This window comes from Camelus bactrianus, chromosome 4 (genome assembly GCF_048773025.1).
Source record: "Camelus bactrianus isolate YW-2024 breed Bactrian camel chromosome 4, ASM4877302v1, whole genome shotgun sequence".
Lineage (NCBI taxonomy): Eukaryota > Metazoa > Chordata > Mammalia > Artiodactyla > Camelidae > Camelus > Camelus bactrianus.
The window spans coordinates 68,176,620-68,202,413 of NC_133542.1; the positions used below are offsets into that span (position 1 = coordinate 68,176,620).

The 25,794-nt window shown below is 43.5% G+C and overlaps 1 protein-coding gene across 2 annotated transcripts in view; it reads right to left on the bottom strand.

The window, feature by feature from the left end:
• The window catches only part of PSMB7 (proteasome 20S subunit beta 7), a 55,936-nt gene continuing 30,142 nt past the window's right edge, over positions 1-25,794 (bottom strand). Inside the window, exons 7-8 of one of the 2 annotated variants that reach the window (XM_010956153.3) lie at positions 3,167-3,318; positions 1-232 (exon numbers count right to left, since the gene is read on the bottom strand). In XM_010956153.3, coding sequence (XP_010954455.1) covers positions 121-232; positions 3,167-3,318 — 264 coding nt within the window. In that variant the 3' untranslated portion in view covers positions 1-120. Of the gene's footprint in view, positions 233-737; positions 2,709-3,166; positions 3,319-25,794 lie in introns of those variants that run through there. The other variant, XM_045517558.2, reaches the window with a different exon arrangement.

The following is a 25,794-nucleotide window of genomic DNA, read 5'->3' on the forward strand; positions in this document are numbered from 1 at the left end:
TTAAGTTGGTTTTCATTTTTTATTGGGTTCATTCAGCAAACACTGGCTGAATGTCTTACAGGGGGAGCCTCCACTGCCCCCAGTCTTCTAGAGCAGTAACCAGCCATCCACCGACACCATTCAGGAAGTGTCCATTGTTTGGACTGTTTCTTCCAGCACCTCAAATTCCAGGGTAGTGACTTTTTCAGTGAGGACCGCAGTGGTCCCTTTCTCACACCTGTACCGGCCAAACCTAGTGAAAGAAAAACAAAAGCAGCGTTAGGATCCCCCCAGAGGCCCGACGGAGGGCTGGAGAGAGGGGTAAGTGTCCAGGCAGTGAGCAGGCCTGGCCTGGGATCCTGCTCTTCCAATCCCCACTTCTGCGGCCTTTGAGGGGAGTTCAGCTGCCCCAAGGTTCACTTTCCTCGTCTCTCAAGTGCTACCAAATGGGGGTACCTGGTAGATAGGATGTTCACAGAAAGAGATAAAGAGAGCACGTGGCACTGAGTAGACACTCAAATTTCCTTCCCCACCTACCACCCCCAGAAGATGCTGGAAAGCATCTGAGCTCTTGCCTTCAAGCTTCAGTCTCCCTAAAGCACCTTTCAGTAACCGGCAGGAAGCAAAGCCTTTCACTGAGCTGCCATCACCCTTCTCTTGTAACAAGGATGACATAACCATTACCTTCAACTCTTTAAAAATATTTGGAAGTATAAACAGTATAAAAATGACCCACAGCCAGACTCTCGGCCTGTCACTTTTGACCACACACCAGAGACTCAAGAAGGGAGAGCTGACTGTCTGCAGGGCACGGTAGGTCACCACTAGGACACACCAAAAGCTACGTTTCTAAGGTGACTCTGACAGGTTTCTCTGAGCACAAGGCAGCCTATGGGATACGTATTTGAACAGCTAATTTCATAGGAATTACAACACTGTCAAACAGCAGCACAAATGCAACTGTTCCCCTGGTCTGTTCCCTACTGGGTCGTTATCCCTGTCAACCTGGCATGGACTAAGAAGACTGCTGGCTGTGCCATGACCACACGCTCCTTGAAAAGCCAACCTCTTAAATGAGAGCTTGTGCTCAAAGAGGTAGCAGGAAGCAGAAAAGAGAAGATGATGTGTAACAGAGCTCCGTACAAATTCAGGAGTTTGAGCAGCAGAGGACAGCTGGCCTTCCCATAGTCCCCTCCACACTCTCTTAAAGGATCCAAGCAGAGGCACCTTTTAAAGATGCGCACACCTCTGCCCTGCTGGGGTGACAACGGTGCTCCTGCCCCCACACTGGATGGACCCTTGGCAGCTTGTGGTTTTGCAGCCAGAGCCCCAGGTGACTCCTGTGCGCCTGACTCACCTGCACCACACATCTGTGGGAGGTATGGACACACAGAGCCCCCTCACCACCCTGGGTTAAGGCACCTGGTTTTGGCAGCATGAAGGGAGGGGAGGGCTTCTACCTGAGGCAACAGTGGGCTGCAAAACGGGTAACAGAGGGCTGAGTGCAGAGGAGCCCGTGGGAGCTCGCACGGTCAGGTCCCACACTGGGACTGGGCGCAGGACGCCGGCCCAGACCTAAGGCTCTGCCCCGGCCCTGACTCTTCTCTGGGAACCGGGCCCCCTAACCCAGGTGTGGCCATCAGTCACTGGCAGAAAAGATGGCGGTAAGAGTCCAGAGTGCAGATGCTGCTGCTGCAGTGCCCGGGCCGGAGGGGGGCAGCTCCGCCCAGGGGGCTGGTACTGACACCTGCCGCGGGCCTGGCACCTTTCACCCACCTCACTGATCTTCACAACTAGCCGCCGGGGTCCTTTCATTTTGTTCCTGTGCATTACGGTCTCCTTTACAGAGGAGTGGCTCCATCCCAAGGAAGGATGATGAGCCACGGCCACACTCCTCTGGACCAGGACTCCTGCACCGAGCACAGGCTCTGCGTGCAGACCACAGACACTGCTTGTCAACGGCTCAAACGTGGCTTCCAGAGTCCTCACTGAGGACAATGTACAGTCTGGAAAGTGTAACCACCTCCCCCTTCCCCATCTCTTCACCATGGACTTGTTCAAATCATTCAGCATCTTGCAAGTAATGGGGGAAGTGAGCCAAGCAGGGGTACCTGGCCTTCAGGGAGCTCCCCAACACAGCCCCAGGCCTGAGAGGTTGCTTCCCCTCCTGCCTAAGGAATTCCACAGGCTCATTCCTGGTCACCTCAATTAGCTCCATCATTCCAAGACAGGTGCCCAAAGCACCACACCAGGCAACGGCATGTCCCGCCCGGGCCGGAGCGCTCTGCTGTGCTGCCCGGCCCGTCATGAACGCACGCGTCTCCACAATGCTGTGCACACACTGCAGGGAACACCTGCTGGTTCTCTGTGTTCTGTTTTTCACTTGTGAATCACTCATGATTTGGAATAGAGTACACGTGGTGGAAATTAAAGCAAGCACCGCAGCAGGGGACGTGCTTGTGTCCCCTGGCCAAGCTGTGGGGCCATGCTTATAAACATGCTGTGCACGCTCAGATGAAGGCAGCTGGAAGCGGAGCTCAGAAGCCACCTCTCAAACGGCTCAGGCCCCAAAAGAGGTCAGGACCGTGCAGGGCTGCAGATGAGCAGCTCACCTACACACACGCGGCTACCAGGCCTGGGCACCTTCCAGCGTCGTCAGCAAACCAACTAGAACCTCGCCCCCGCTATGAGCTGAGCTGCAGCACAGAGGGCGGTGCCTGCTCAGCGCCCTGCAGAGTAGGGAGCACCAGTTAGCTCCCCAAACCTAACTTAACCAATGGTTGATAACCGTTTAGGACTCTTGGACCACTCTGACGGGAAGCTCTGGCTGTCCTGGGAAATGCACCTTGTCACAGACTTTCATACGGAATTCAGGAGTCTCTGAGAGACTAGAGAAAGGACAGCAAGTGACTCAAACGTCTCCCCGCAATCCCCCGTCTAGGATTCTTTCCACCCAACCTCCCTCTTCAACAATTTACAAATTATATCACTTTTCTACACCTGACAGCAGTCCACAGTCATAAAGCAAATAATGATTCAAAGGTCTGTTGAGTAAGGCTGGCCTGGGGACACGGGCCTTACTTAACGGGGCTAAGAATGAAGAAAACCCTGTCCCGAAGCCACGAATCTAACAAGGGTGGCCACGGACGCCAGGGGACACAGGAGCACTCTTGCCTCCTTCACTCACCTGGTCCCCTTCTTGTTGGGCACTGAGTACGGGCGGAGGAAGTCCAGCTTGCTCTTGCTGATGACACAGAGATCAATGTTACTTCCAGACCCCAGGTCATTGAAGACGCCAGCTGCTATGGCTTCACTCACCAGCTTCTTGGCTTCCTCCTCCTTAGAAAGAAAATGACAATAACAACATCCACGGTCACATGGAGGGCCTGCTCTGATGTCCACAAGCAGTGAGGGGGAGAAAACGAGAAACAAGAATTAAAGACACTACCTGTGAGGTAGGTATTGTTTCCAGTGCTCGTTTTATAAATGAAGAAATGGTCTCAAAGTACCTCAGCGATTTGCCTAAGGCTCCTCAGCTGGTAACTGAAGGACCCAGGCCTTTCAAACATTTTATGCACACACCCCCTCTTCAACACACTGCTTGACGTCAGACACTCACTGCCTAGGCTGAGGACTATGGGCTGACAGAGAGCAATTCATCATCTCAACAAGGGTTGGTAAATTTTTCTCGTCAAGGGCCAAGTATTTTAGGCTTTGTGGATACACAGTCTCTGTTGTAACTGCTCAACTTGGTCATGGTAGCACAAAACAGCCACAGATAATACATACACAAGTGGGCAAGACTGTGTGCCAACAAAACTTTATCAAACAAAAGTGGGTAGGGCCGGATTTGGCCCATGGGCTATAATCCACAAACACCCGATCAAAAAGGTCCAAAAATGGTGGGAATCTGCTTCCTGGTAACATAATAAAGAAAGTCAGTATCATGGAGCTGGGAATAACACCAAAACACAATAGTTCTGGGAAAATAATGGCAGAGCCCAGGGTGAGAACCTCTTGCCCAAGAGCATAGTGCCTCCCATTAATAAGTCTGCATGTTCACTGGAGTGATTCAAAGAAATGAATCACTCTTTTACTTCCCCTTTAAGAGCAAGTCTAAGTCTCCGACAGCTACTGGTGAAAAGGTAGATTAAATCATTTCTTATCCAAGAAGGCCTGTCACTTGCAGGGTCCTGTGCTAGGAGCTAGGGCTGCAGAGACGGGTGAGGCCCCAAGATCCCTGCCCTACAGGGGCTTAGAGCCCAGTGGGGCATCAGACCCAAGTAACTACAATGCAGTGTAATAAGGACTAATGGATAACTGAGAAGGAGCTGTGGGAACACCAGCTGGGTCAGCACGGCTTCAGGGAGAGCTGAAGGACAGACGGCACATACCAGGCACTCAGAAAACAGAAGGCAGGCAGCAGAGGCAGCAGGGTGGGACCTGGGGAACACCAAGTTCAAGCTCTTTATGCAACAAGGACAAAAAATGAACCCATCTTCCGAAGAGAGTTTAACTTGAGCTGTAGCCCCTTCCCAGGACACCAGGGTGTGAGAGTCCACGAACATGCAAGCTGAACTAAAGAGCTCGTCCAAGTAACATCTCTGGAGAAACACGGATGCCCTGCCCAAAATTCGAGCCTGAGATCAAAGAACAGGTTCACTGACTTCAAGTCCTGAGAAGATCTGAGCGGTCACCCAGGGCTCCTGCTCCTCTGCCTGCCCTAAGCCAGTGAGTGGGATTCCAGTGACATGAGCGCCCTCTACAGACTCACAGAAGGAGAGAGAAGGCCCTGCTGGAAGTGGGATCCTCAGCAACCCAGCAGCTGCGGTCATTCTGATCTTTATCCCACCAGATCTTTCAGTTCCTGAGGGGCACCTTTGTGGGGCCAACAAAACCAGTTATTCTCTCGTGTATATATAGCCCCACAGAATTCTTCAAACAGGATCCTCCAATCAGAAATTCTCTCCTGGGATTCCCAAGTCTACAGAGGCCAAAAGCCTTAGCAAAAACCAGTGAAGGTGGAAGCAAAGAAAGCATCTTAGAGCAGGAGATGGCTGCTGCTGCTACAGAGACAGCAAAAACCAACCACTAACTTAACTAATGCAACCCCATTCCAGCTTGTTTCTCTTAATAAACAACATGTGTGTGAGTGTGTGTGTGTGTGTGTGTGTGTGTAGGGGGCACCTTGCTTATACCTCTGCTCTTGACCGATCATCTTCCTCGTCCCTTCTTTCTCTGCTGTTCTGTTATTTCCTTTGCTCTGTCATCCCCACTTTTCTCATCACTGCTGCTGGTGCCCTGAGCCAGCCAATAATGGCTGTCACAAATCCTGCTGGCAGCATTTAGGACTGCAGATTTCAATTTCCCAAACTATTTTATATTTGGGGACGGGGGTGGGGAGGCTTAGAAGAAACTGAAATACACATACATTAGGCGTGCAGACTTAACATCAATCCACTACAACCTACTGATGCCAGAGTGCTGACAGTGCTGAGATTGTAGGTAAGCCTTCTTTTATTTTGCAAATATTCTTTAATGTGAGTAGATGAACTTCTGAAACTGAAAAATGTGCAAAATGTATTACGTATAGCCTGATTTAATCATGAAATTGCCATGTGTGCTGCCATTTAAGTGTAATGCTTTTAAAAATTGAAATAATATACCTTTTTAAATACCCTCCCCCCCAACCAATTCTAGGGAAGATAACTCCTCAAGGAAGGAAATATCACAAGTTTCTGACTTTTTTCCCAGTCCAAACTGCCTCTCATACACACAGGACTGAAGATGTTATGCAATGGAATGAACCTCACATTTTATTGAGCGCCTATTATAATGTGTCAAGTACTGGGTTAGGCACTTTGATGATCTCCATCATTTTTACCCCTGTCCGGAGGTTGGTATTGTCAGAAACTAAGGCTGAGAGTCAATGACTTGCCCGAAGTCACATGGCCTATCGGGCTCCAGAGTGCCACAGCACCACACCAGGTCACAAGTAACCTGTCTCAGCTGCAAGCAGCGGCTCGTCAGCAAGTCCAGGACAGCAGACGGCAGCTCCTTGATTCAGGGTGTCATTCCCCCATCAGCAAAGATGTTCAGAACCTGAGCTAGTTTAAGAGAAGGATGGTAGTTGCCAATTTCTCTTTGGGCCAACTAGCAGTCCCCTCTGATGGTGATTTCCATGGCGGGGGAAGCACTGTTTCCATACTGCCCATGGACCATCACCTAAACATTTCCACAACATAATATGGCAGAGATCACTATTAAGATCCAAAGTCTTATTTCACGTATTCCCCACCCCCACCAAAACCCCTCGAAAGGCACATAGGGTGAAAGTTACCAAGGCTCTTTTGTCTACCCATTACTTACCTAGTTAATGTCTTCAATAAATATTTACAGACACCTACTATGTTCCAGGAACTGCTCTGTATGATGAATACAGTCTTTTACCACAGTATTTCCATACCCAGAATTCTAGACACATATGCAAATATGCTCCTGGGCATATTCATACTGTGTTTTCTTTATAGTAGAATTTCACAATTAAACAACTCTTGTCTTTAACACGTGCTACCAAATATTTAGGAAAACTATCAAGAAAAACCACAAAATAAAAGCGAGAGGTGGGGAAAACACTACATTTGTATCTGTCTCTGGTCCACAATAAATGCAGGAAGTATGGTTTCTTTCTTTAGGATTCATGCCTCACAGGGAAATTGCACCTCCCTTTTCTGTAAGAGATGAAGTGACCTGAGTTCCGAGCAGCATCTGCCTGGGGACAACTGCTACAGGGAGGCTCTGACCAGGGCCCAGTGGAGCCCGTGACCCCAGCTGGTCAGGCCCAGGTGTGAGACTATCTTCCACTGCCGGGCCGGCATCCTCCCCTGGCCAGCTGCTCGTGGATCTACATTGCTGGTCACAAGGAAACTTGGATCCAGTCTGTAGACAGCAGCTGGACTCATCCAGGGTATCAGAAAAACAGCCCTCCAGGCCAATGGCAGCTTCTTTGCACTTTGAGCTGCTCAGCCAAAAGACCACCATGACCCTGATGATCGAAAGTTAGTTCGGGAACCCAGATTCAAGGTCATCTGGCAGATGTGGAGGCAGACAGACTGAGTTTGAATCCCCAGTTTCATACTTCCTGCTGTGCAACCTCAGGCAAGTCATTTCACCCCTCTGAGTTCACTCTCCTCTGTAATATAGTAACGGTAAATTAGGACTCATCAGAAGATTGCTGCAAGAATTAGAAATGAAGTACAGAAAGCACCTACTACAGGGCGGCACGTAGCTACTGCTTAGTAAGTGGTAACTTATTTAATACAGCAAGCCAGAGGGCTTCTGGAGACACCATTTATCTCCAAGCAGTGACTGCCTAGGAGGCCCAAGCCAGGAGGAGGAGGTCCAAACAAACCTGCTGACAAATCTTCACACAGTGCTGTGGAGAAGTTCCTATAATAATTAATCCAAGCAAAAAGCACACTCCCTAAAAGTTCAGAGAATATAAAAGGAGCACTTCCTGCTTTATGGCTACAAAGACCAAACTAACTGGGAATATCAGTCCCCCGGGCCACCCCTGCTTCTTAAATGAGATTACAATAAGAGTGATGTACTGTACTACAAGTCAGCTGTGACAAGCAGCACTTTATAGAGCTATCTGTTTGTCTCCATCACTGCATCGCACAATGTGTCCCTGGACTCCAATGTGCAGCTCCATTTACCGCTACATGACAAATGGGCAGCACTTGTAAAAGGCACAAAGAGGTCCACGTCGGCCATGTAATGGTCACCACAGCTGTACCCGAGTGCTTGAGGGGACAAAACAGACCCCCAAGTTCATTAAACTGACCAGTAATGGATCTTTCAAAAAGTGCCTTAGGAATCATACAGAAAAGGCTAAAATAAATAACTCAGCATGGAAGGCTAATCTGAAATGGTGTTTGATAAATTATTTATAACACAGGCGATTGTCTGCATTTAATATTGGAGCTACTAGTAGCATCTTTAAAAGATGATTTATGTGCTGTAATGCTATTAAACTTTATATTGGCCCACTGCTGGCTATAAAGTCTGCTGAGATTTAGAGAATGAGTTTTAAACTGTCACTGCAACATCATAGGAGATGGAGGCTGTATTAAATCTTTACTTTAAACCTGTTATCTAGAGAGTTGCATTTTGTAGACACTCACAAACTGATAGATTACCTCGGCATCCGCTATGGTGCAGGTCCAAAATAGTACTGCAAAGAAACTTTTCCACATTATTCTTGTCTACAGCTACAATCAAATTTCTCTTCTCACTTAAGTGATTTTTAGATTGAGAATGTCACCAGAGTAAAATGTAGGTGCTCCAGCCAATGGGCACCCTGGACAGTTCAGCATCAAATTAATACTCTTTAAATAAACCCTCAACATTCTACTGTTCAGTTCTGCATTCTGAACAGTGCTTTACTTACACTGGGGGCAGGCAAAATATTAAATATGCATTTGACTGAATACATAACATACTATTTTAGATACAGCTTTGGAATCTGAAAGTACACATATATGGCAAGTCATTTGAAACAACAGATTTATAACTAAAATTTTTAAAGAAGTTTAAAAAGTAAAATTGGTTATTTGCTGGAAAACACATTACATTTATGTGGCTGAGTGGCTGGCTGACATTAAGGGGGATGAAAAAGAAGAAACATTCAGTCTTTTTCCATAAAGAAGGGAGCTCCCCTGGCTCTACTGTATTTTGGGGCATTTCAGAGATGACCCTCGGCTTTCTGTCCCCCCTGCATGCAAAGAGTCACGGGACAGTGACTCTCCTACCTTTTGCTCGAGGGGACTAAGAATGTGGGTGGCATCATAGCTGCTCTCTCACACAGTTTTCATCAGTTTTCCTATTTGCTATTAAATCTACAAGGACCATTTAGTTCATAACAGTTTGCTCATTTACTAAAAACTAAGGGTTTTATACTCAATAAGAACCGAAGCAGTCCAAACTCACTCTGGAAAATCTGCATTATCTTTTGTCACTTTGATTTGAAACAATAAAAAATGCGATTGCTCTGATGATCTGCAGCAAAACAGATAAAAGTCTGGGTGTGACAAGAGTCTGAACTCTAAGAAAAGGACCCAAATCATGCTGTCTCCATCCTAGGCAGTTGGCACAGTGCTTGGCATGGATGTCAAAAAGAAAAAAAAAAGGAAAGAAAAGAAAAGAAACATCACCTTCAAATGCATTCACTGCTTTGCCAAACTAAAAGACAAAATTAATTAATGAAACAGATCAATACCAAATGGGGTAATTCCAGAACGGCACCAGTCCCACCTGGGGACCAGGGGGCAAGAGCATTCCGAGAGAGTTAGACACTCAAGAGGAAGAGGTTTAAACACGATGTTCCGGAGTGGCCTGCTGACATGCTGAGGTTCTGCCTATGGCACTGATGTGGCCTGAAGGAGTCATTCATGACTGATAGTTGAATAAAATTTAAAGAGCTCAAAAAGTGTTTAAAACAGTCCCCCCAAAAGCAGCGTGGTGCTGTGCCATGTAACAGACCTGATGCATGCCCTGTACAGCAGTATATTTTACAATGGGGAAATGGTTAATTTAATTTTTTTTCAGACTGGACATGTGACAAAACCAAAGGTGTCTGAGTTTAGTTTTACAGCTTGAGCTGTCTGCGTAAACACGGGCTGCCTGGGTAAACACGTGCAACTGTTCGGTGTAACTGAGTTGCAGCTGGTGCTGAGGTGTGCCCAGAGTGGGGAGTGAGTCAGTGACCACGTCTTTAAGGTCTAGATGGTGCTGCCATTTCTTTACTTGGAAGCTTTTGGGGCCCCCAGGATCTGGGTGATGCAAATAATGAAGGGCAAACCCACTGTGGGTGCGGGAGTGGTTTAAGAGGTGTTTGGCTGGGATGGGAAGGAGTGTTCATGTTCAAGGAACTGCCAACCAAGTCCCCGCCAACTTGGCCTGTCCCAGATCACTCAAGGGTGTAAAAGCCTGGGCACAACTCGGGCCAGGGGAGGAGACATGCGAGTCTGCACAAGCACAATGGGCCAGAAAAGGCCATCCCAGAATGAGAAAAGCTTGGGAGAACTGGGTCACTAATGAGCACAGTAAACTCTCTCTGAGCCACAGGGGGCCGTCGGAAGAGGGGGATAATGTCTCTGTCCAAGGGATGTTGGGAAGAATAAAGGGACAGGAATGTCCCTGACACACAGATTTTTACAAACAGAACTGGCAGCGAGTTCTCGGGTGAAGGAAAGAGGCAAGGGAGTAAGTGGGGCACCCACCACATCCCTGGGTCTAAGCCTAACACTTACGTTACTTATTTAATCCTCATAATCACCGCCTGCACAGCAGAGGAAACTGAGGCACAAGGAAGGTTAGCTGGTGCACTCAAAGGCACACCGCTGTGTGTAAGTGGGATGCAGGGCTCTGTGCCAAGTTAGTGCCTGGCACCACCAAAGCCTCTGTCTTCCTATCCAACCACAGGAAAATCTAGGGTGGGCAAGAGGTTTTGCTAGATTCTGAGACAATGAATGGAAAGAAAAACACCTAAGCTTCCAGAGGGAAGAGGACCAAGAGAGATGGGAACATATTGCTTCCCGCAAGGAGAAGAAATCAGCATTCACAGCATATGTGTACACAAATATATATTTCCAAGGCTGCACTGAATCAAATATAATCACAGAAAAAACCCAAGAAAGACTGGGCTTAAAGAAAGAGTAAGAAATATGTTCAACAATCCTCCGAATGAAAACCAAGCTGCCCCAGGTAGTAATAAGATCTTAATAATATTTCTCTCTCTCCATAAAACAATGCGGTCAGTGATAACTCTAACAATAAATTCCTGGAGATGCTGCAGGGGCCATCACCTGAGAACAGAGGGGGACAAATGAAGTGAATTTGTTCCCTGGGTCACAACAAAGGTAAAAAAGAGCCCCATTCACATCGAGCCTATCTACCTCCAAAGTCCGGAGGGTGGGAACCAGTGCAGAGCGCAGGGCGCATGGGAAGGTTGGGGGACCGTTACACTGCTTGATCCTCCCTCCACAGCCTCATGGGGATCAAGAGGGACTGGAAGGAGATCCAAGGAAGTACAGAGCACCCTTATTCTAGGACATTTAAAGATGGCCACAAATGAAGTAAATTTCAAATGATGCAAAACCCCTGGAAGAAATGTACAGGTCAGCTTAGTTGAACAAACATTTACTAATGTCCTGATACTAATACACTCCACGGACACTGTGCCAAACACTAGGGATGGGGCCTGAACAGACACAGACCCTGCCCACCAAGAGCGCAGAGTCCAGAGGGGAAAATGAAGTACAATACGGTTAAGAGGTTTTAAGAGGGAAGGCTGACAATGGAACTATGGGTGTAACGAGGTCTCATGGGGCGCAGATGATGAAGACTGGGCTGAGTCCTGACACACACGTAAATGGTAGCCAAGCCAAGGGGCACAAGTGATGGCAGGAGTAAAGCCATGAATCCCAGAGAACCTCATGGGCCATACATGAGGCAGTGGGAAGACATGGAAGCTTTTAAGCTGGCAAATGATGTAGTTAGATTTGTGCTTTTTGAAACTGCAGCCTGGAAGCAGTGGAAGATGGGAGGTCAAAGGCAGGCAATAGGAAAACAGGTACTCATAATATTGCCAATGAGACGCGGTAGTGGGCGGCAAGAGGGAGGATTGACAGCAGGACTGCCAGGTGGATGTGAGACGAGGAAGCGGCCATCAAGTGGGAGGACAGGAGAGGGAGAGGCAGGGGCTGCCACCTGGACTTCGAGCATCAGTCACTGGCACTGATCAAACTGAACAAACTCGGCCTCCACAGAAGGGTCTTCTGTAACTTAGCAGCTATTTTTCTGATAGGTTGATAGGAGACAATGATTAACTTAATTATATATTCTAGACAATTATGTATTCATCGTTAGGAACTCCAAAGGGTGTCACCAAAAAAGGACAAGATAAAAGCAGAGCCTGTGAAAGTATACTGAGGTTGTTCTGGAAAAAATGACCTGTGCTGGAATCAACTTGTAAATGCCACTTCACTGGTGGCAGGGGCCTCTCAAAATGCTCCTGTCTGGCCTCTGGAGTGTGGTAGAAGAATATAAGGGGTCGGTTAACTATGGGGGCAAGAGCTGAAAGACTGTGAAGAAAGAAACTCTAAGGGAGATTCACGGTCACGAGGGTTTGGCCGTGTGCAGGGCAAACTTACGAGAAAGTAGAAGCAGATGGGCCCACGCAGAGCAGACAAGCAGAGAGCCAATGGGGTACGTGAGGTGGATGGATCAGAAGGCACTACTAACTCAGATACTTTTCATGAGGCCCCTGGCCAGTCACCTTTCCCCGGGACCCCAGGCACACACAGCCTTAGGTTCTTAGGGGAAAGGGGACTTCTGGAGCCAACGGATATATTTACTATACTGATCGTGGTGATGGGGGTAGGGGAAGGGGGAGGGAAGAGACAGAGGTAAAGAATTTAAAAGAACAAAGATCCAGGTATGCATCTAGTCTTGTTACTTACAAGCTATGTTACACCGCTGGTAAAGTCATCATTTTTAAGTCCCAATTTCCTCATCTGCAAAAAAGGCCTAAAACCATCTAGCACCAGGATGGTTATGACAGGAGAAACTGCTAGCACAGTGCCTGGTACGCAGGAAACCCATGATGACTGCTAACCTGGTCCGGTTCTACCCCTCTCTCATGTTCACAAACATGGTTATCAAAAGCTTAACTCTTTCAGAACTACCACTGCAGTGGGCAACCAACAGTAACTCATACTCTGTTTTTTCGCCCTCTAGTTCAAAGCAAACCAATTATGAAAGAAACCATTACACTGCAAATGAAATTCAAAATGACACCATAAAACCCTGTGTTCACACGAGCATCTTCCACCCAGAATTTACTGCCATGTCAATAAGAAGTGTACTAGGCAGCATATTTTCATTTACATACTTCACCAGAAATTGTATTCTAAAAGGACGAGGAGACAGAACTTACATTTACTGTTTGCAGGCACTATGCCAAGTATATTCTTCCACTTACTCTTCCTTAAGATAACCCTATAAGGGAGGCACTACCCGTAACGCCCATTTTACAAATCCAGGAAACCAAGGCTCAGAGAGGGAAAATGACTAACCCAAAGGCATATGGCCAACACCCGGAAGGCCTGAGATTCAACACAGTTTTTGTCTGACTCCAAAGCCCATGGATTTTTCCAAGATAACAGAACCTCCCAACAACTAGCGTCCAAAAACAGTGATGATGCCTGTCTAGCCCTTAGATATAATTGATAAATCACTCACAGGTTTATCTTTTTAAAGTAATTTACCTCTAAAATTCTTCAAAGTTGCAAATATATTGTTTAAATAAGGCTACTCTATCATATTCCATCATTTATCTGGCTTGTTACATTTGGTAAAATTGAGAACATCCTGATGAATTTTTCTAATACAGAGTGTACACTCATCAAATCCCATAGCAAAAGCCTATCAAATTCACCACATCAGTACTACATTCAAATGTCTGTATCTCCCTAAAATACATGTATAAAACCTGCTGTCAAACAGAAAGAGTCAAATTGGTTTTTAGTCACCCTGTATGTCAATAAAAAAGATACCATTTAACTTAATTTTCCCATTAGGCCATTTGCTGATTGAAAATTTTAACTAAAACAGACCACCAGGCAACTGCACTTTAACTTTCTTTTAACACTCTGGGGCAAGAAACAGTCAGGATAAGAGAGCAAACTTGTGGTAAGCCTGACTGCAATTTATAAATATGGTCCTTCTAACAATTCCTTCAAATACTGACTTAAGCCCATTTAACAAATGAGTTTTATATTTCACAAACTAGGGCTACCAGAGTTATAGAAGAGACAAAAATCAATCTTTAGGGCCAGATCTCTTCAAAGCCCAAGTATGCCCTGTTTCCATCATGCCCTCCTCTTACCCCTCTCTCACCCAGTTCAATTTATCTGCATTAAAAGAAACCAATGTATTTGTCAGGGAATCAAAGTTAATGAGTCCTTAAATCTTTTTAGCATTCCAATATCACCACAGTTCCAATTTTAGAAAAAACTATAATCCCAACATTATGACAGGGTAACAATGACTGTGTGACTGTGGTCTATGTGTACAATGTTCGTTGCAAATATTTTCAAAAATCTGTACTACTAGGTGGAATTTTAAAATACCTATTTAGCACAACTTCATATCATTTTTCAAAAAATTTTGTTTCCGCACAATTTCAGGGGTGGGGAAGAGTGGTATAAATTACCTCACAGAACCCCACAAGTAACATTATCTGTTAAGGTTAAAACTTTAACTACCTTCCTGAGGTATGCTGCTGGGGTCTCATTACTGCAGGTAATCTCACATTCTGCCATGCACAACACACTAAGTACCAGCATCTCCCAATTACATTGCAACATAAATCTCAAAGGACATTTGGAAAGTCTACATAGCTCCTGCACCCACTACCGAAACACAACCACCTCTAATGGAACGTGGCAGCTTTCTAAACTAAATATTCACACGCAGGGACAGGGATGCTAAGCTCAGCTGTATCCCACACTGAAGAGTGGATGCTAATTAACAGGCCACATTGACTCGGGAAATGACCACTCAGACAACTTTAGACATTGTCTGGAGTTTTGTTTTCCGATTTCCAACCATGTTCAACTGTCCAAACTTCCAGGATTACATGACTGAGAGAAAGTTAGGGCAGGAGCCCCAACACCCTTGTACGTGGTGAGGCCCCTTGTCTGGAACAGTTTTCTCTCCTTCTCTCCAGTCTCCCTACGCCACCCCTTCTTCAAACCCCAAAACAAAACAAAAAAATTTCAAGTGAGGAGTCACATGCTCTCTGAGGCCACCTTAAAGTCCCCCAGGTAGATTTCACCAACTCCTCTTCTGCAATACCTCTACACCCCTCTTACAGGCACCCTCCTCGTTCTTCTCACATCGTACTGTCAGCACTTGTTTGTGGGCCTGTCCATCCCACTAGGCTGCAAATGTCACTAAGAAAAGGACTGTGCCTCATAACTAGGCACAAAGCTTGGCACCTGGCTGAAGGCCTTAATGGCGACTCCAATAGGGACACAGAAGGTTCCTCTGCTGGTGTAAGGTGCCAAGAAACTACCGGTTTCTTTGCCCACTGATCTTTTGCCTTTGCCAGTTTTGCTGTGTCTCAGAAGTTTTTAAGAAAGCACCTTTAAAAAAAAAAAAAAGCCGTCATAATAGCAGAGGAATCTAAGGTGTGTTTGCTCTTACCGTAATCATTTGGCTATTTCTGGAACTGATTTTACTTGGGCTAGCAAAACCCAGACTTGATATAGGCTGTGAGACAAAAAAATAAGTCATAATAGTAGTAATGGCTTTGAAATATCTCATCTAAGCCAACTTTATTCTCATGACTCTTTAAGAATTGCCAATCCCTTCAAATATTGGCAGTTCCATTTATTCAGATCTTCCGATACATAAAATTTGCTGACTTTTCCCCCCTTGAGTTGATGCAGATATATGAAAACCGTAAAGATTTTTTTTCTTTTCTTTTCTTTTTTGGCTAGAAACGAAACTTCTCTGCCTGTGCAAGTTACAGGGGCATTTTAAAATTACCATATGTTTTAGATCAGAAGGTAAAAACAGCACAGCAGCCCGTAAAAACTTTCCAGCCCATGAGAGCTTACAATTAACTCATTAAAATACAGTTCAAGTGCTCAAGTTCCCCTACTTTTGTAGGTAGTGATCCCATTTAATATTTAAATACTCTGTGTCAATAGGTTTACCACTTTATGTTCATTTCCATGTACAATGTACACAGGTACCACATTTAAATATTTAGCCCCAAATGTTATTTTAAACTTAATTTTCCACAGAGCTATTTGATTTTAAAAAAGAAGACGAGACTTCCTCACAATTCTTAATCACACTTCAGTGTACATTAGCAAATGTGTGATGTTGGCTGTTTGCACCCCCACATGCCCACCACCTCCCCCATTCTGATATCGCACACCACACAAGTATAATAAACCACGTTAATATTTCATACCACTGTGAAATATGCTGGAGTATCAATTCAACATCTGCTGTCTTTAGGGTCCAGAAGTCCCGCAGAGACACTTTCAATTTGTAATTGAGTTCTATGCTGAATTAATCAGCAGTTTATCTTTTTTACTAAAATAATGTCTTCACCACTAACCCAGATTTACATTAACAATTTATGCCAAATTACCTGCCAAGGCAAAACTTATAAGATTCTAAGCTACCATCCAGTAACACTCAGTACTATATTTCATTTCTTATATTTCTCTAACCTATATACAACAAAAGTAGAAATCCATTGTTTAAGAGCTTACAAGCCTCTATCCACAGATGAGCTCTTGGATTTGTGACACAGAGTCTCACTTTTGACAGTGAAATTCAAGGAGTGGGGAGCAGTTCCCATCTCCTCCCGAAAGCCATTGTTCAATAAGTTTTTATGATTCAAAATTTTAACAAAGTAAGATTTCTAAAAGAGAGTGAAATCAGTAAATAATAAAAGAGCTTCTTTTATTTCTTTTCTCAACAAGCTGTAACATTTCAAATCTTGGCTTGGCCTGATTAACAGAAAAAGACAATTTAGATAAAAGGAGCATTTTTAGTGCCTTAAATTATGTCCCTGGACCCATGTTAGCAAAGGCAATTCAATTTGATAAGAGATGGATAAAGAAGTCCATTTTCTCTTTTGATATCACGATGCAGAATATATTAGCAATAATATCTTCCTTTAAAGTCCAACAGTACAGTAGAAAGTCACCAAACATTTATTTCTATCCAACATTGTTTCTAGCTCTTGCCACTCTCTGATTAAAGAGTCTCTGGTCACAAAGAAGTTACATTCTGTTTGCTGAATCTCTGCCACAGGTGCAACAAGCAACATACTTTCTGAAATATTTCTACCATATAGTGTATTTTCCCCTACCCTTTCACAGTTACAGGAAATATGTACAGTGAAACCGTTTCAAATGGAACACCTGCTCCAAAGAAATGCATCATAAATAATCACCTATCTACTACAGAGTAAAATAATCCCTTGTTTTCAATCTACTTTGCCCATAGCTACAAAAGGAATTTCCACCATCACACAGAATGGCCTATTCCAATACTATTTCTGGATTACAGCACCAAGTGTAATGTATACAATTGGTACCCAGTTAGCACCTACTGATTGATTACATATTGATTATATAAGAAAATAAAATTCAGTATATACAAAGCTGGGTAGAAGACACAAAAAATTTTGCACAGAAATATTTTTGGTGGAAAAATCAACAAAGAATTCTCTAAGTCAATAACTATGGCAGTACACCACCATTTGCAGGGCTTCCATTACTCCTCAAAGAATTGTAAATAGAGACCTTCAAATTTTACACAGGGTCATTTTCCTAAGATTTGCTGATTAGTGAATTCCATAGGCCTGACCCCAAGCAGCCAATTTCTAAGTCAAGGAAGACTAAAAAATCCCAGAGAATCAAAGGGAGAGAAGCAATTTATGCACCTGGGAAATTCCAAATTCTGTATGGTATGGAGCGAGGTCCTGCTCTTGAATCATCAGGTGAAACACCAAAGAAAACTTCCTTCTGCCTTACAAAACACCACAAAATGAAAATGGGAACAAGAAGACCCAAGGGAGTAATCTTAACTCAAGAAGTTCTTCTCTGCCTCTCCAAAGTTGGCCCATCAGTGGGTTCAAATTCAAGAAAACAAAATCACTTTTTAAAAGGGGGACAACAAAATATCTGATACTGGTGAGAAGTTTTAAACCATCAACAGTGTCTTTTCATCATCTAAAGGTTGAATGGTAATTCTCCATATCACTCACTGAACCATAAAGCCAACTTCAGTATCTGTTCATTTCTAAAATTAAGTCTTTAACTCCACTGAAAATCACTACTAGGAATAATTCTATATAGGGGCTCAGGGATATCGGTACCAACATCTCTAAAAACTATTGTTTTTACTTTAAATACGAAAGGAAATTGATGGGGAAAATTGACACATTTTTTTGATCCAACAATAAAGACACAATTTACAATGTCTAGTACTTCAGGTCTTAAGGAAAACCAATAAGCAGGAATTATGGCCAAAAGCTAATGACAGGAAAGCCTCAGAGAGACCCTCAAAACAGGCCCTTTCAATAGTTAAACAAATACACAGCCATCCCAATTACTGCCCAAATTCAATGCAAAAAGAAGTGTCCTGTGTTTCATCAGTTACATCTAAACATTTCCATTGTTGCATTAGTTCTTAACCAATAAGGAGTCAATCAAGATTCCAATGAGATACCAACTCACACCCACCAGGATGGCTATAATGAAAAAGCCAAATAATAAATGTTGGCAAGGATGTGCAGAAACTAAAATATAATGGACACTGCTAGTGACCCAGTCACTTTGTAAACCTGTCTGGCAGTTCCTCAAAAGGTTAAATATATAGTTAGCACCTAACTCAGCAATTCTACTCCTACCTATATTCCCAAGAGAAAAGAAACGTGGGTCCACAAAAAAACCTGTAACCGAATGTTCATAGCAGCACTATTCATAATAGCCAGAAGGTGAAAACAATCCAAATGCCCATTAACTAATGAACGGGTAAGTAAAATGTAAGGAATCCATACAGTGGAGTATTATTCAACCATAAAAAAGAAATGCAGTCCCGATAGATGCTGCAAGGATGAAATACTACAACAACACTATGAAAAGTTAAAGAAGTCAGTCACAAAAGATATATTGTGTGATTCCTATATAAGAAATGTCCAGAATGTGCAAGTCTCCAGAGACAGAAAGCAGATCAGTCGCCACCCAGGGCTGGGAGGGCTGAGGGTAAGTGGGGAGTGACTGCTAAGGGATTCTTTTGAGGGTTCTGAAAATGATCTAAAATTGATCGTGGTGATGGTGGTACACGTCTGTGAATACACTAAAAAGCACTGAATTGTACACTTATAGTAGGTGAGCTGTACGCATGTAGACTGTATCTCAATGAAGCTGTAATTAAAATAAGGCATCTGACATTTTTAGCCTAGAGGACCTGAAAAAGTCAAAACATCTAGTGACATGTCACTAATCAAAAAATTTACATTCCAACAGTAATTTTTTAAAAGCTAGAGCACACAAGAAACAAAAACATCAGCGTGGATTCTAAGGAGCATTTCATAAGAAAGAATTTTGGCTTTAAGTTTCTATTTTTTCCCAGACATACAAGATACCTAAACAGATGTAGCACCCAGACAAACATAACCTTAAAACCTAAAAATCTGGAAAAGGGAGTCAAGTTCAGCTTATTAAGCTGACACCTATTAAAGCACTACAAGAAAAACAGTCAAACACCATCAATATTAATACAGACAGGAAAAATCATTGTTTATGATAGCTATCGAGGGTCAGGTTTGGGGTTTTTCTTTTTTTTTTTTAATTTTGCATTTACTTAAAACTCTGTTTGATGCCAACAGGGTTCAAGTCACACAGGAAGGTGCTTCAGCTAAACACTGATAGTCTTCCTTGATCTCCATTGTCTGCTGTGTGGGTTCCGCCAGCAAACCTCCCAGCGAGTGGTCACCTTCCTATGGAGTCATTAAACCTCTGAATGTCAGCTGGTGGGATTAGCCAGCAGCTTCCACACCTGAGCCCCTGTGGCAGGGACAGAGGCATTTGGATCAGGATCACTAATGAATACAGAATTCATATGCTGCTTGTCAGGGCTCCTGAGCTCAGAATCGCACAGATGCAACCTAAATAAGACGGAGGGCAGAACAATTGTTGACGAAGATTAAAAAGTTTTGGCAGTTGGGGAAAAAAGAACACCTCATTATTCAAATATGATAGTCTTGCTTATTTTTTTTATTTTTTTATTCAGAGTATTCATGATTTGCCTCAAATGGACAAATGCCATTCACCAATATTTAAATACTTCTTGGTCTCATTACTAAATCTGAAGGAGGCTAGGGCATCTGAACATTATCTACAGAGAGGAAAACAGCTCTCGTAAATATTTGAAAACTTTGAGGAAAAAAACAATCACAGGATATCTGGGGTGGAGGACAATTAGAAGATGAAAATAAATTCTGATGAATTCAAAAAGAAGAAAAAAAAAAACCTCCAAAGCCAAATGACTTACTTATATTTCCCAAAAAATCTGTATTTCTAACTTCCTTGCATCTTTCTCTGGGTTCCTGGGTTCCTTCCTATCACTGAGCTCACCAAAGAGGTTCACACACCTCCCCGACACTGGCTTCCTGCAGTCTTCACAGACCTCATCAGAGAAAAGGAATAGCCCTAGCAGCCCACACCTCTGCTCCCCTGGAATAAGATGTCTTCCCCACTCCATTGTCAAAGAATTACAGGCCTAGCAAAGAGGCAGAACAGCATGGCAATCGATCACATCAGAGGGCCAGACTGACAAGGGTTCGAACCATGATTCCATCACCGCCCGGGATGTGTGACCTCAGGTAAGAGCTGATCTCCCTACACCCTATTTTTCTTCTCTACAAAATGTGGGTAACAAAGTACAGACCCCACATGATTGTTGAAGAGTAAATCAGATAATGCACAGGGTAAGAACTCAAAGAAGTATCAGCTATTATGATTACTGTGTTTTCAATAACTTCTCCCCACAGCAAAAAGGCAAATACTTCCACAGCCCGTATTTTGTGTTAAACAGGCTTTTCTTCTACTATCATTATGTCCACTAACTAGGTCTGTCTCCAAGTTTAAGCTTTCAGATGGGAAAGAAGAATCATATCTATCTATATCATGCTATAAATCATGATGCAAGTACAAATAATCATGTTAGTCATTGCTATGTGATGTTTGTATCCTACCACTGAATTACCAAAATGCAGAAGCAGCTGCCATAGTTTAGAGCCAATTCTGTGTGAGCCACCATATGAAGTGTTTTACAGGCCACATCTAATCCTGGCAGCAACCTGCAGGCAGGTCTCTGGATCCCTATCTTCCAGATGAACAGTCTTGGGCCGTGGCTTGCCCAGAGTCATGCCGTAAGTACAGTGGAAACAGACTCAGCCCAGTCCTCTAGCTCCTATGCCCCCGTGCCCGATTCCATCTGACCACACTGAGCTCATGCTCTATGTTCCCCTTTGGAACCAGTCTATGCGCGAAACTGAACAGATTCTTTTCTTTTTTTTAATCAAAATAATGCAGCTCTCTTACACTACTGTCCACCTGCAAGGCACAAATAAATCTGAAACTTCAGTGTCTTTCTACTACTAGACTTAAACAAGCAAACAAAAAAACTGCAGTTGCCTCTAAGATCTGCCGTCAGAACATCATACTGGTATCAATTCTTTCATTATTTAAAGTGGATCTATAGCTGCCTGCAATGACAGATTAATTCTGTTTCCTTGGTAGCTAGGTGTTTGGCATCACGTTTGTGAGGTAACCACAAGCCTTTAGGGCGATAGCTGCTCACATCTCTAGCAATCTATAAGGGCTTCTCTAGAGGCCAGCACTTGCCGAGTGATGAAATATGACTCCATAAATCAGACGGCTGAAGTGGCACTTGTATACGTCACCATCTATCTCCGCAGCTTCTCTCTGAAGGGTACAGGGTAAGAGCTCATCCCTCGGTACTGCGACCAGAGAAAGGACCATCACAGTTGGCACTGACTAAGCATGTGCTACTTAAAACTGAAGACACACTAAGACTTGGGGGGGAAGAAAAGATCCTGCTGGTGTTAGCACGCCTCAGGCAGTGGTAGAAGCTTCAGCAACTCATCTTCAAAAGGCAGAGAGCCAGAGCTCTAGAAACCTGCAAAAATTGGCTAAGCCTGCAGTCTTCATTGCTTTAAGTTGAGCATCTTCAAAGTCTAGAATTCTAACTGTAGGGCACAGCAGCTGCCACTGCAGATCTGATCCTCTCAGCTTTTGGCAGCTCTCAACTTGAGATTCTAGCAAAAGAATTTTTCAAGTTGCTATTATTGCCTGTCATGGATTTATAAATATTGTGCACTATCTGCTGTGGCATGGCTCTCATGGGACGCCAGAGCATGCCAAACGCATAACAGAATGAAAAACAGTTCCTATTCTTCAAATAAATGCTAATTTTTTTAACTGTGCTCACACGATGTGTTTGGTGACCAACTTCAATAGTACAGAATATGTATCAGAGAGGGGGAAAAAAGCTGATTGTCTTTTCCAGCAGCATTCAGCTGCTACTTTCATTAAGCTTGTTTAATTAGATTCCAGATGCTAATTTGCAAGTCGATACCAGAGGGTGCAGGACAGTTTGCCTTTGAATCATCTCCCTGTGATGTGAGGGTCCTGCCGCACACCACTACCCTTCAGCGGCCCTCGCACGCTTTCTGACAATTAGTGCAAAGAGGGGACAGTATTGATCTTGACAGACTAAATATTAATCTTCTACCCATTTTAATGAATTATAATCTTCAAGAGTTTAAATTTCTCACTGGGCCAAATGAAAACCTTCCTTCTTACAAAGAAACAGGATGGAAGGGAAACTAACCTAAGTCATCAGATTCATTTCCTCCATTCTCCCCCAACCTTTAAATAAAAATTTTCATTTCGGAAATTCTAACAATTTTCAAGATACATACTCACACGAAGCTAACACCGTATTTCCAGGTACTGTGGTCAAATTCCTTAACTTAACTGGACAATGGACTCAGAAGGTGTGTTATTCACTAATTTCCTGTCTAGCCAGCCTGTGGGTAATAACCAGGATCAGGAGCTTAGTTCTTATGCCAGCCTTAACAACAGGAAAAAAAATTCTAAGGGAATGGCTCCATGCAATTCATAATCACCAAAAAACCCTCTAACACAGCTGGCCCTTTGTCATTAGGTCAACTCACATTTCAGCCCACACGTGTGTTCTGCTAATGCACAGGTACAACGTCTGAATAAGCACCTCTGCTGATAAAAACGCAGCGTCAGACTTATCACCAGTAGGTAATACAATTTTTTTATACTTTCATGTCTATCAAGCTGAGTACCATAAACACTAAAGGTAAAGTTATTAAACTGTTTCAGAGGAACAGCTTCAATCTGGGAACAACCAAGAAAAGTTGCTTCTGACTCCTTTTTAATCCACTCATTCAACAAACCTTGGCTGAATACCTGCTGGGCACCGGTGACCATGCTAGGCGTGAGGGAACAGAAACAACAGGCCCAGTTCCTGCCCTCAGAGAATTTCTGGCTAACAGCAAGGAGACAGACAGGAAAATGAGCGTCACAAGGCTAGGAAAGGCAGTGTTGGGGCCACAAGTGGATGAGAGTGTTTAAAAAATTTTAATGGGCCTTCAAGTCACTTGGTTAGCCGGCAGTTCCTCTGAAACCTTGAGCCAGGGCTTTTACCTGAGGCAAGTCATCCGTTCAGATTACCTGAAACAGCAGAGGCCAGCTTAAGCATTTATGAATCTGAGCTGGGTTTCACTGTTCTGCTTTTTGGCCTGTAATTTCCCAGTGAGCATTTGCCCTTTCCCCATCTTTGTTTTGTCTGTCTACTAAGAGGAGGTGTTTGCTTTGTTGACTCTGCCCCAATGCTGCGTATTATTTGAGAAATGTACTAGTTATCGTCTTCTGTTACCACAGGAAAAAAAAAAAATCAGCACTTTCCAGAAGGGAAGAAGAGAAAGTCCCCTCCATTTCCCAGGTGGTTTTTGATGACTCAGATTTTGCTTTAAGCTCAGGGTTATCCTGTCTCAACTCAACAAACGTGTATTGAACATTAGGAGCTGAAGAGATGATTTTATGACCCCTGCCCTCAAGGGTCTCCCTCTCTCAGCACGTGGGGAGGATGACCCTGGAAACAGCCATAAAACAATGGGACGAGGGTGTCCAACGGAGCACAGGAACACAAACAAATGAGGAAGCAACTGAGGGCGCCGCTGGCAGACACCGGCAGCGAGAAGGATTTAACGGCAAGCAAGTACATACTGTATTCAAAGAACAGCAAGCAGGCGAGGAAGGCTGAAGTGGAGCAGGAATGCAGACCTGTGTTTCCTAAAGTTTAATATTCATACCCCTGGGCTTACACGTGACAGTGATACATGAATATATTCTTTATTTATCTTAATAGTATGCACTCATTTTCATGTGTCTTAGAGAAAAAAATAACCAGCATATCAAATCCAGGATCTCATAGATATAAACTCTATTTTAAAAATAAATTTAAATTAAAAGGTGAACTAGAGTGGTTTCAGGGAAGGGAGGAAAGGGAATTGACTGGAAAAGTGCACTTTTGCAGGGAAGGAAATGTTCTGTATTGATCTGACTGATGGTTACTTGGGTAATCACAAATGCCAAAATCTATCATACTGTACACACTTCAGATGTGTGTATTTTATTATATGTAAATGATAACTCAATTTATAAAAGTGAGTTGATGTAAAAGAAAAATTTCAAGAAAAATAACAGTACAAGTGGCACCCAGATATGGCAGAATCCTTAAATGGTGTATGTGTGCAAATGATGAGTTCAAGACCAGCTCTGTCCAACAGAAATATGTGAACCACATATGTAGTTTTTAATTTTCTAGTAGCTACATTTCAAAAGGTAAAAATAGGTGAAAACAATTTTAATATTTTTGTTTAACCCATATACTTAAAATAGTATTGTAACAACATACAATCAATATAAATATTATTGATATATTCTTAAATTTTTTGTACCAAGTCTCTGAAATCTGGTGTGTCTTCTACTTGCAGCACCTCTCAGTGCAGACTAGCCACACTCAAGTGCACAACAGCCACGTGTGGTTGGTGGCTACCGCACTGTGCAGACCATGCAGCTGAAGACAATGAGAAAACATTAAAGGTTTTTAAGGAGGGAGATTTTCATTCCAGAAATACTATAGTCTAGGCCCAGCACTGTCCAAGGCACCGGTTTATATTTTTAAAAAAAGACTATGGGTTTTCTCTAGTCTTTTTGTTTTAGCAATAAAGCCAAGAGTTTATTTCATGAGTCTGGCCTAAAAATTACTGTTTGGCAAGCAATTTGTAATTATGATAGCCTAAAACTGCCCCCTCCCACTGCAACTCTCTGTGAAATGTGCAGCAGTTACCGCCCTGGCAATCCATGCAAGATTTCAGAGGCAAAAATGCTCTCCTGGGTCTCTGTTTGAGACACATCCAGAATCCTTTCCCCTACTGAAGGGAAATAAGCAGTCATTCAACCCTCCAGTCTCAAAATAGGCAAGAAAGAAAAGTCATGGAGGGCTTCTTGCCACAGAAAGACAGAAAGCCTTTTTGGAAAGAAGGAAAATAAAAAGTTTGTAAATTTGAAACCAAAACACTTCCACAAGTTCTATGTAATTACAGAGCCAGAAATGACACCTTGGCAGATTTCTCCTTCACATCAAAGTCACTAAAACAGTGTCATCTCAACTTTGCTATGCAGCCTCAGCCTTCCACTGAAACCACATCATTTAATCTTCACCGAAAGAAAGCAGATGGCCAGCAGTTAGTTGCCTGGACTTCACAATAATTTTAGTATCTATTAAAACCCCTTTACACTGTTAAAGTACTGACTACTGACAATGGTTATACTATTTGCCTTCTATTTACTTTTAAACTTACTTCACTGAAGAAGCAAGTACCTTCTCCGAAAGTGATTTTTCTTGATTGTCAGCCTGAAGTTTCATAACTTCAGTGAATAAAAACCAGCCACCTGACACTGTAAATTTAATTAGTCAATCTGAAATGGGAATTTGGTCAAACTATTCCAAGGTCTCACAGCTAACACAATGTTAAGTGGTCTGACCTAAGGAACACACGCTGCAGACTGATGGTATCAGATTTTTTAC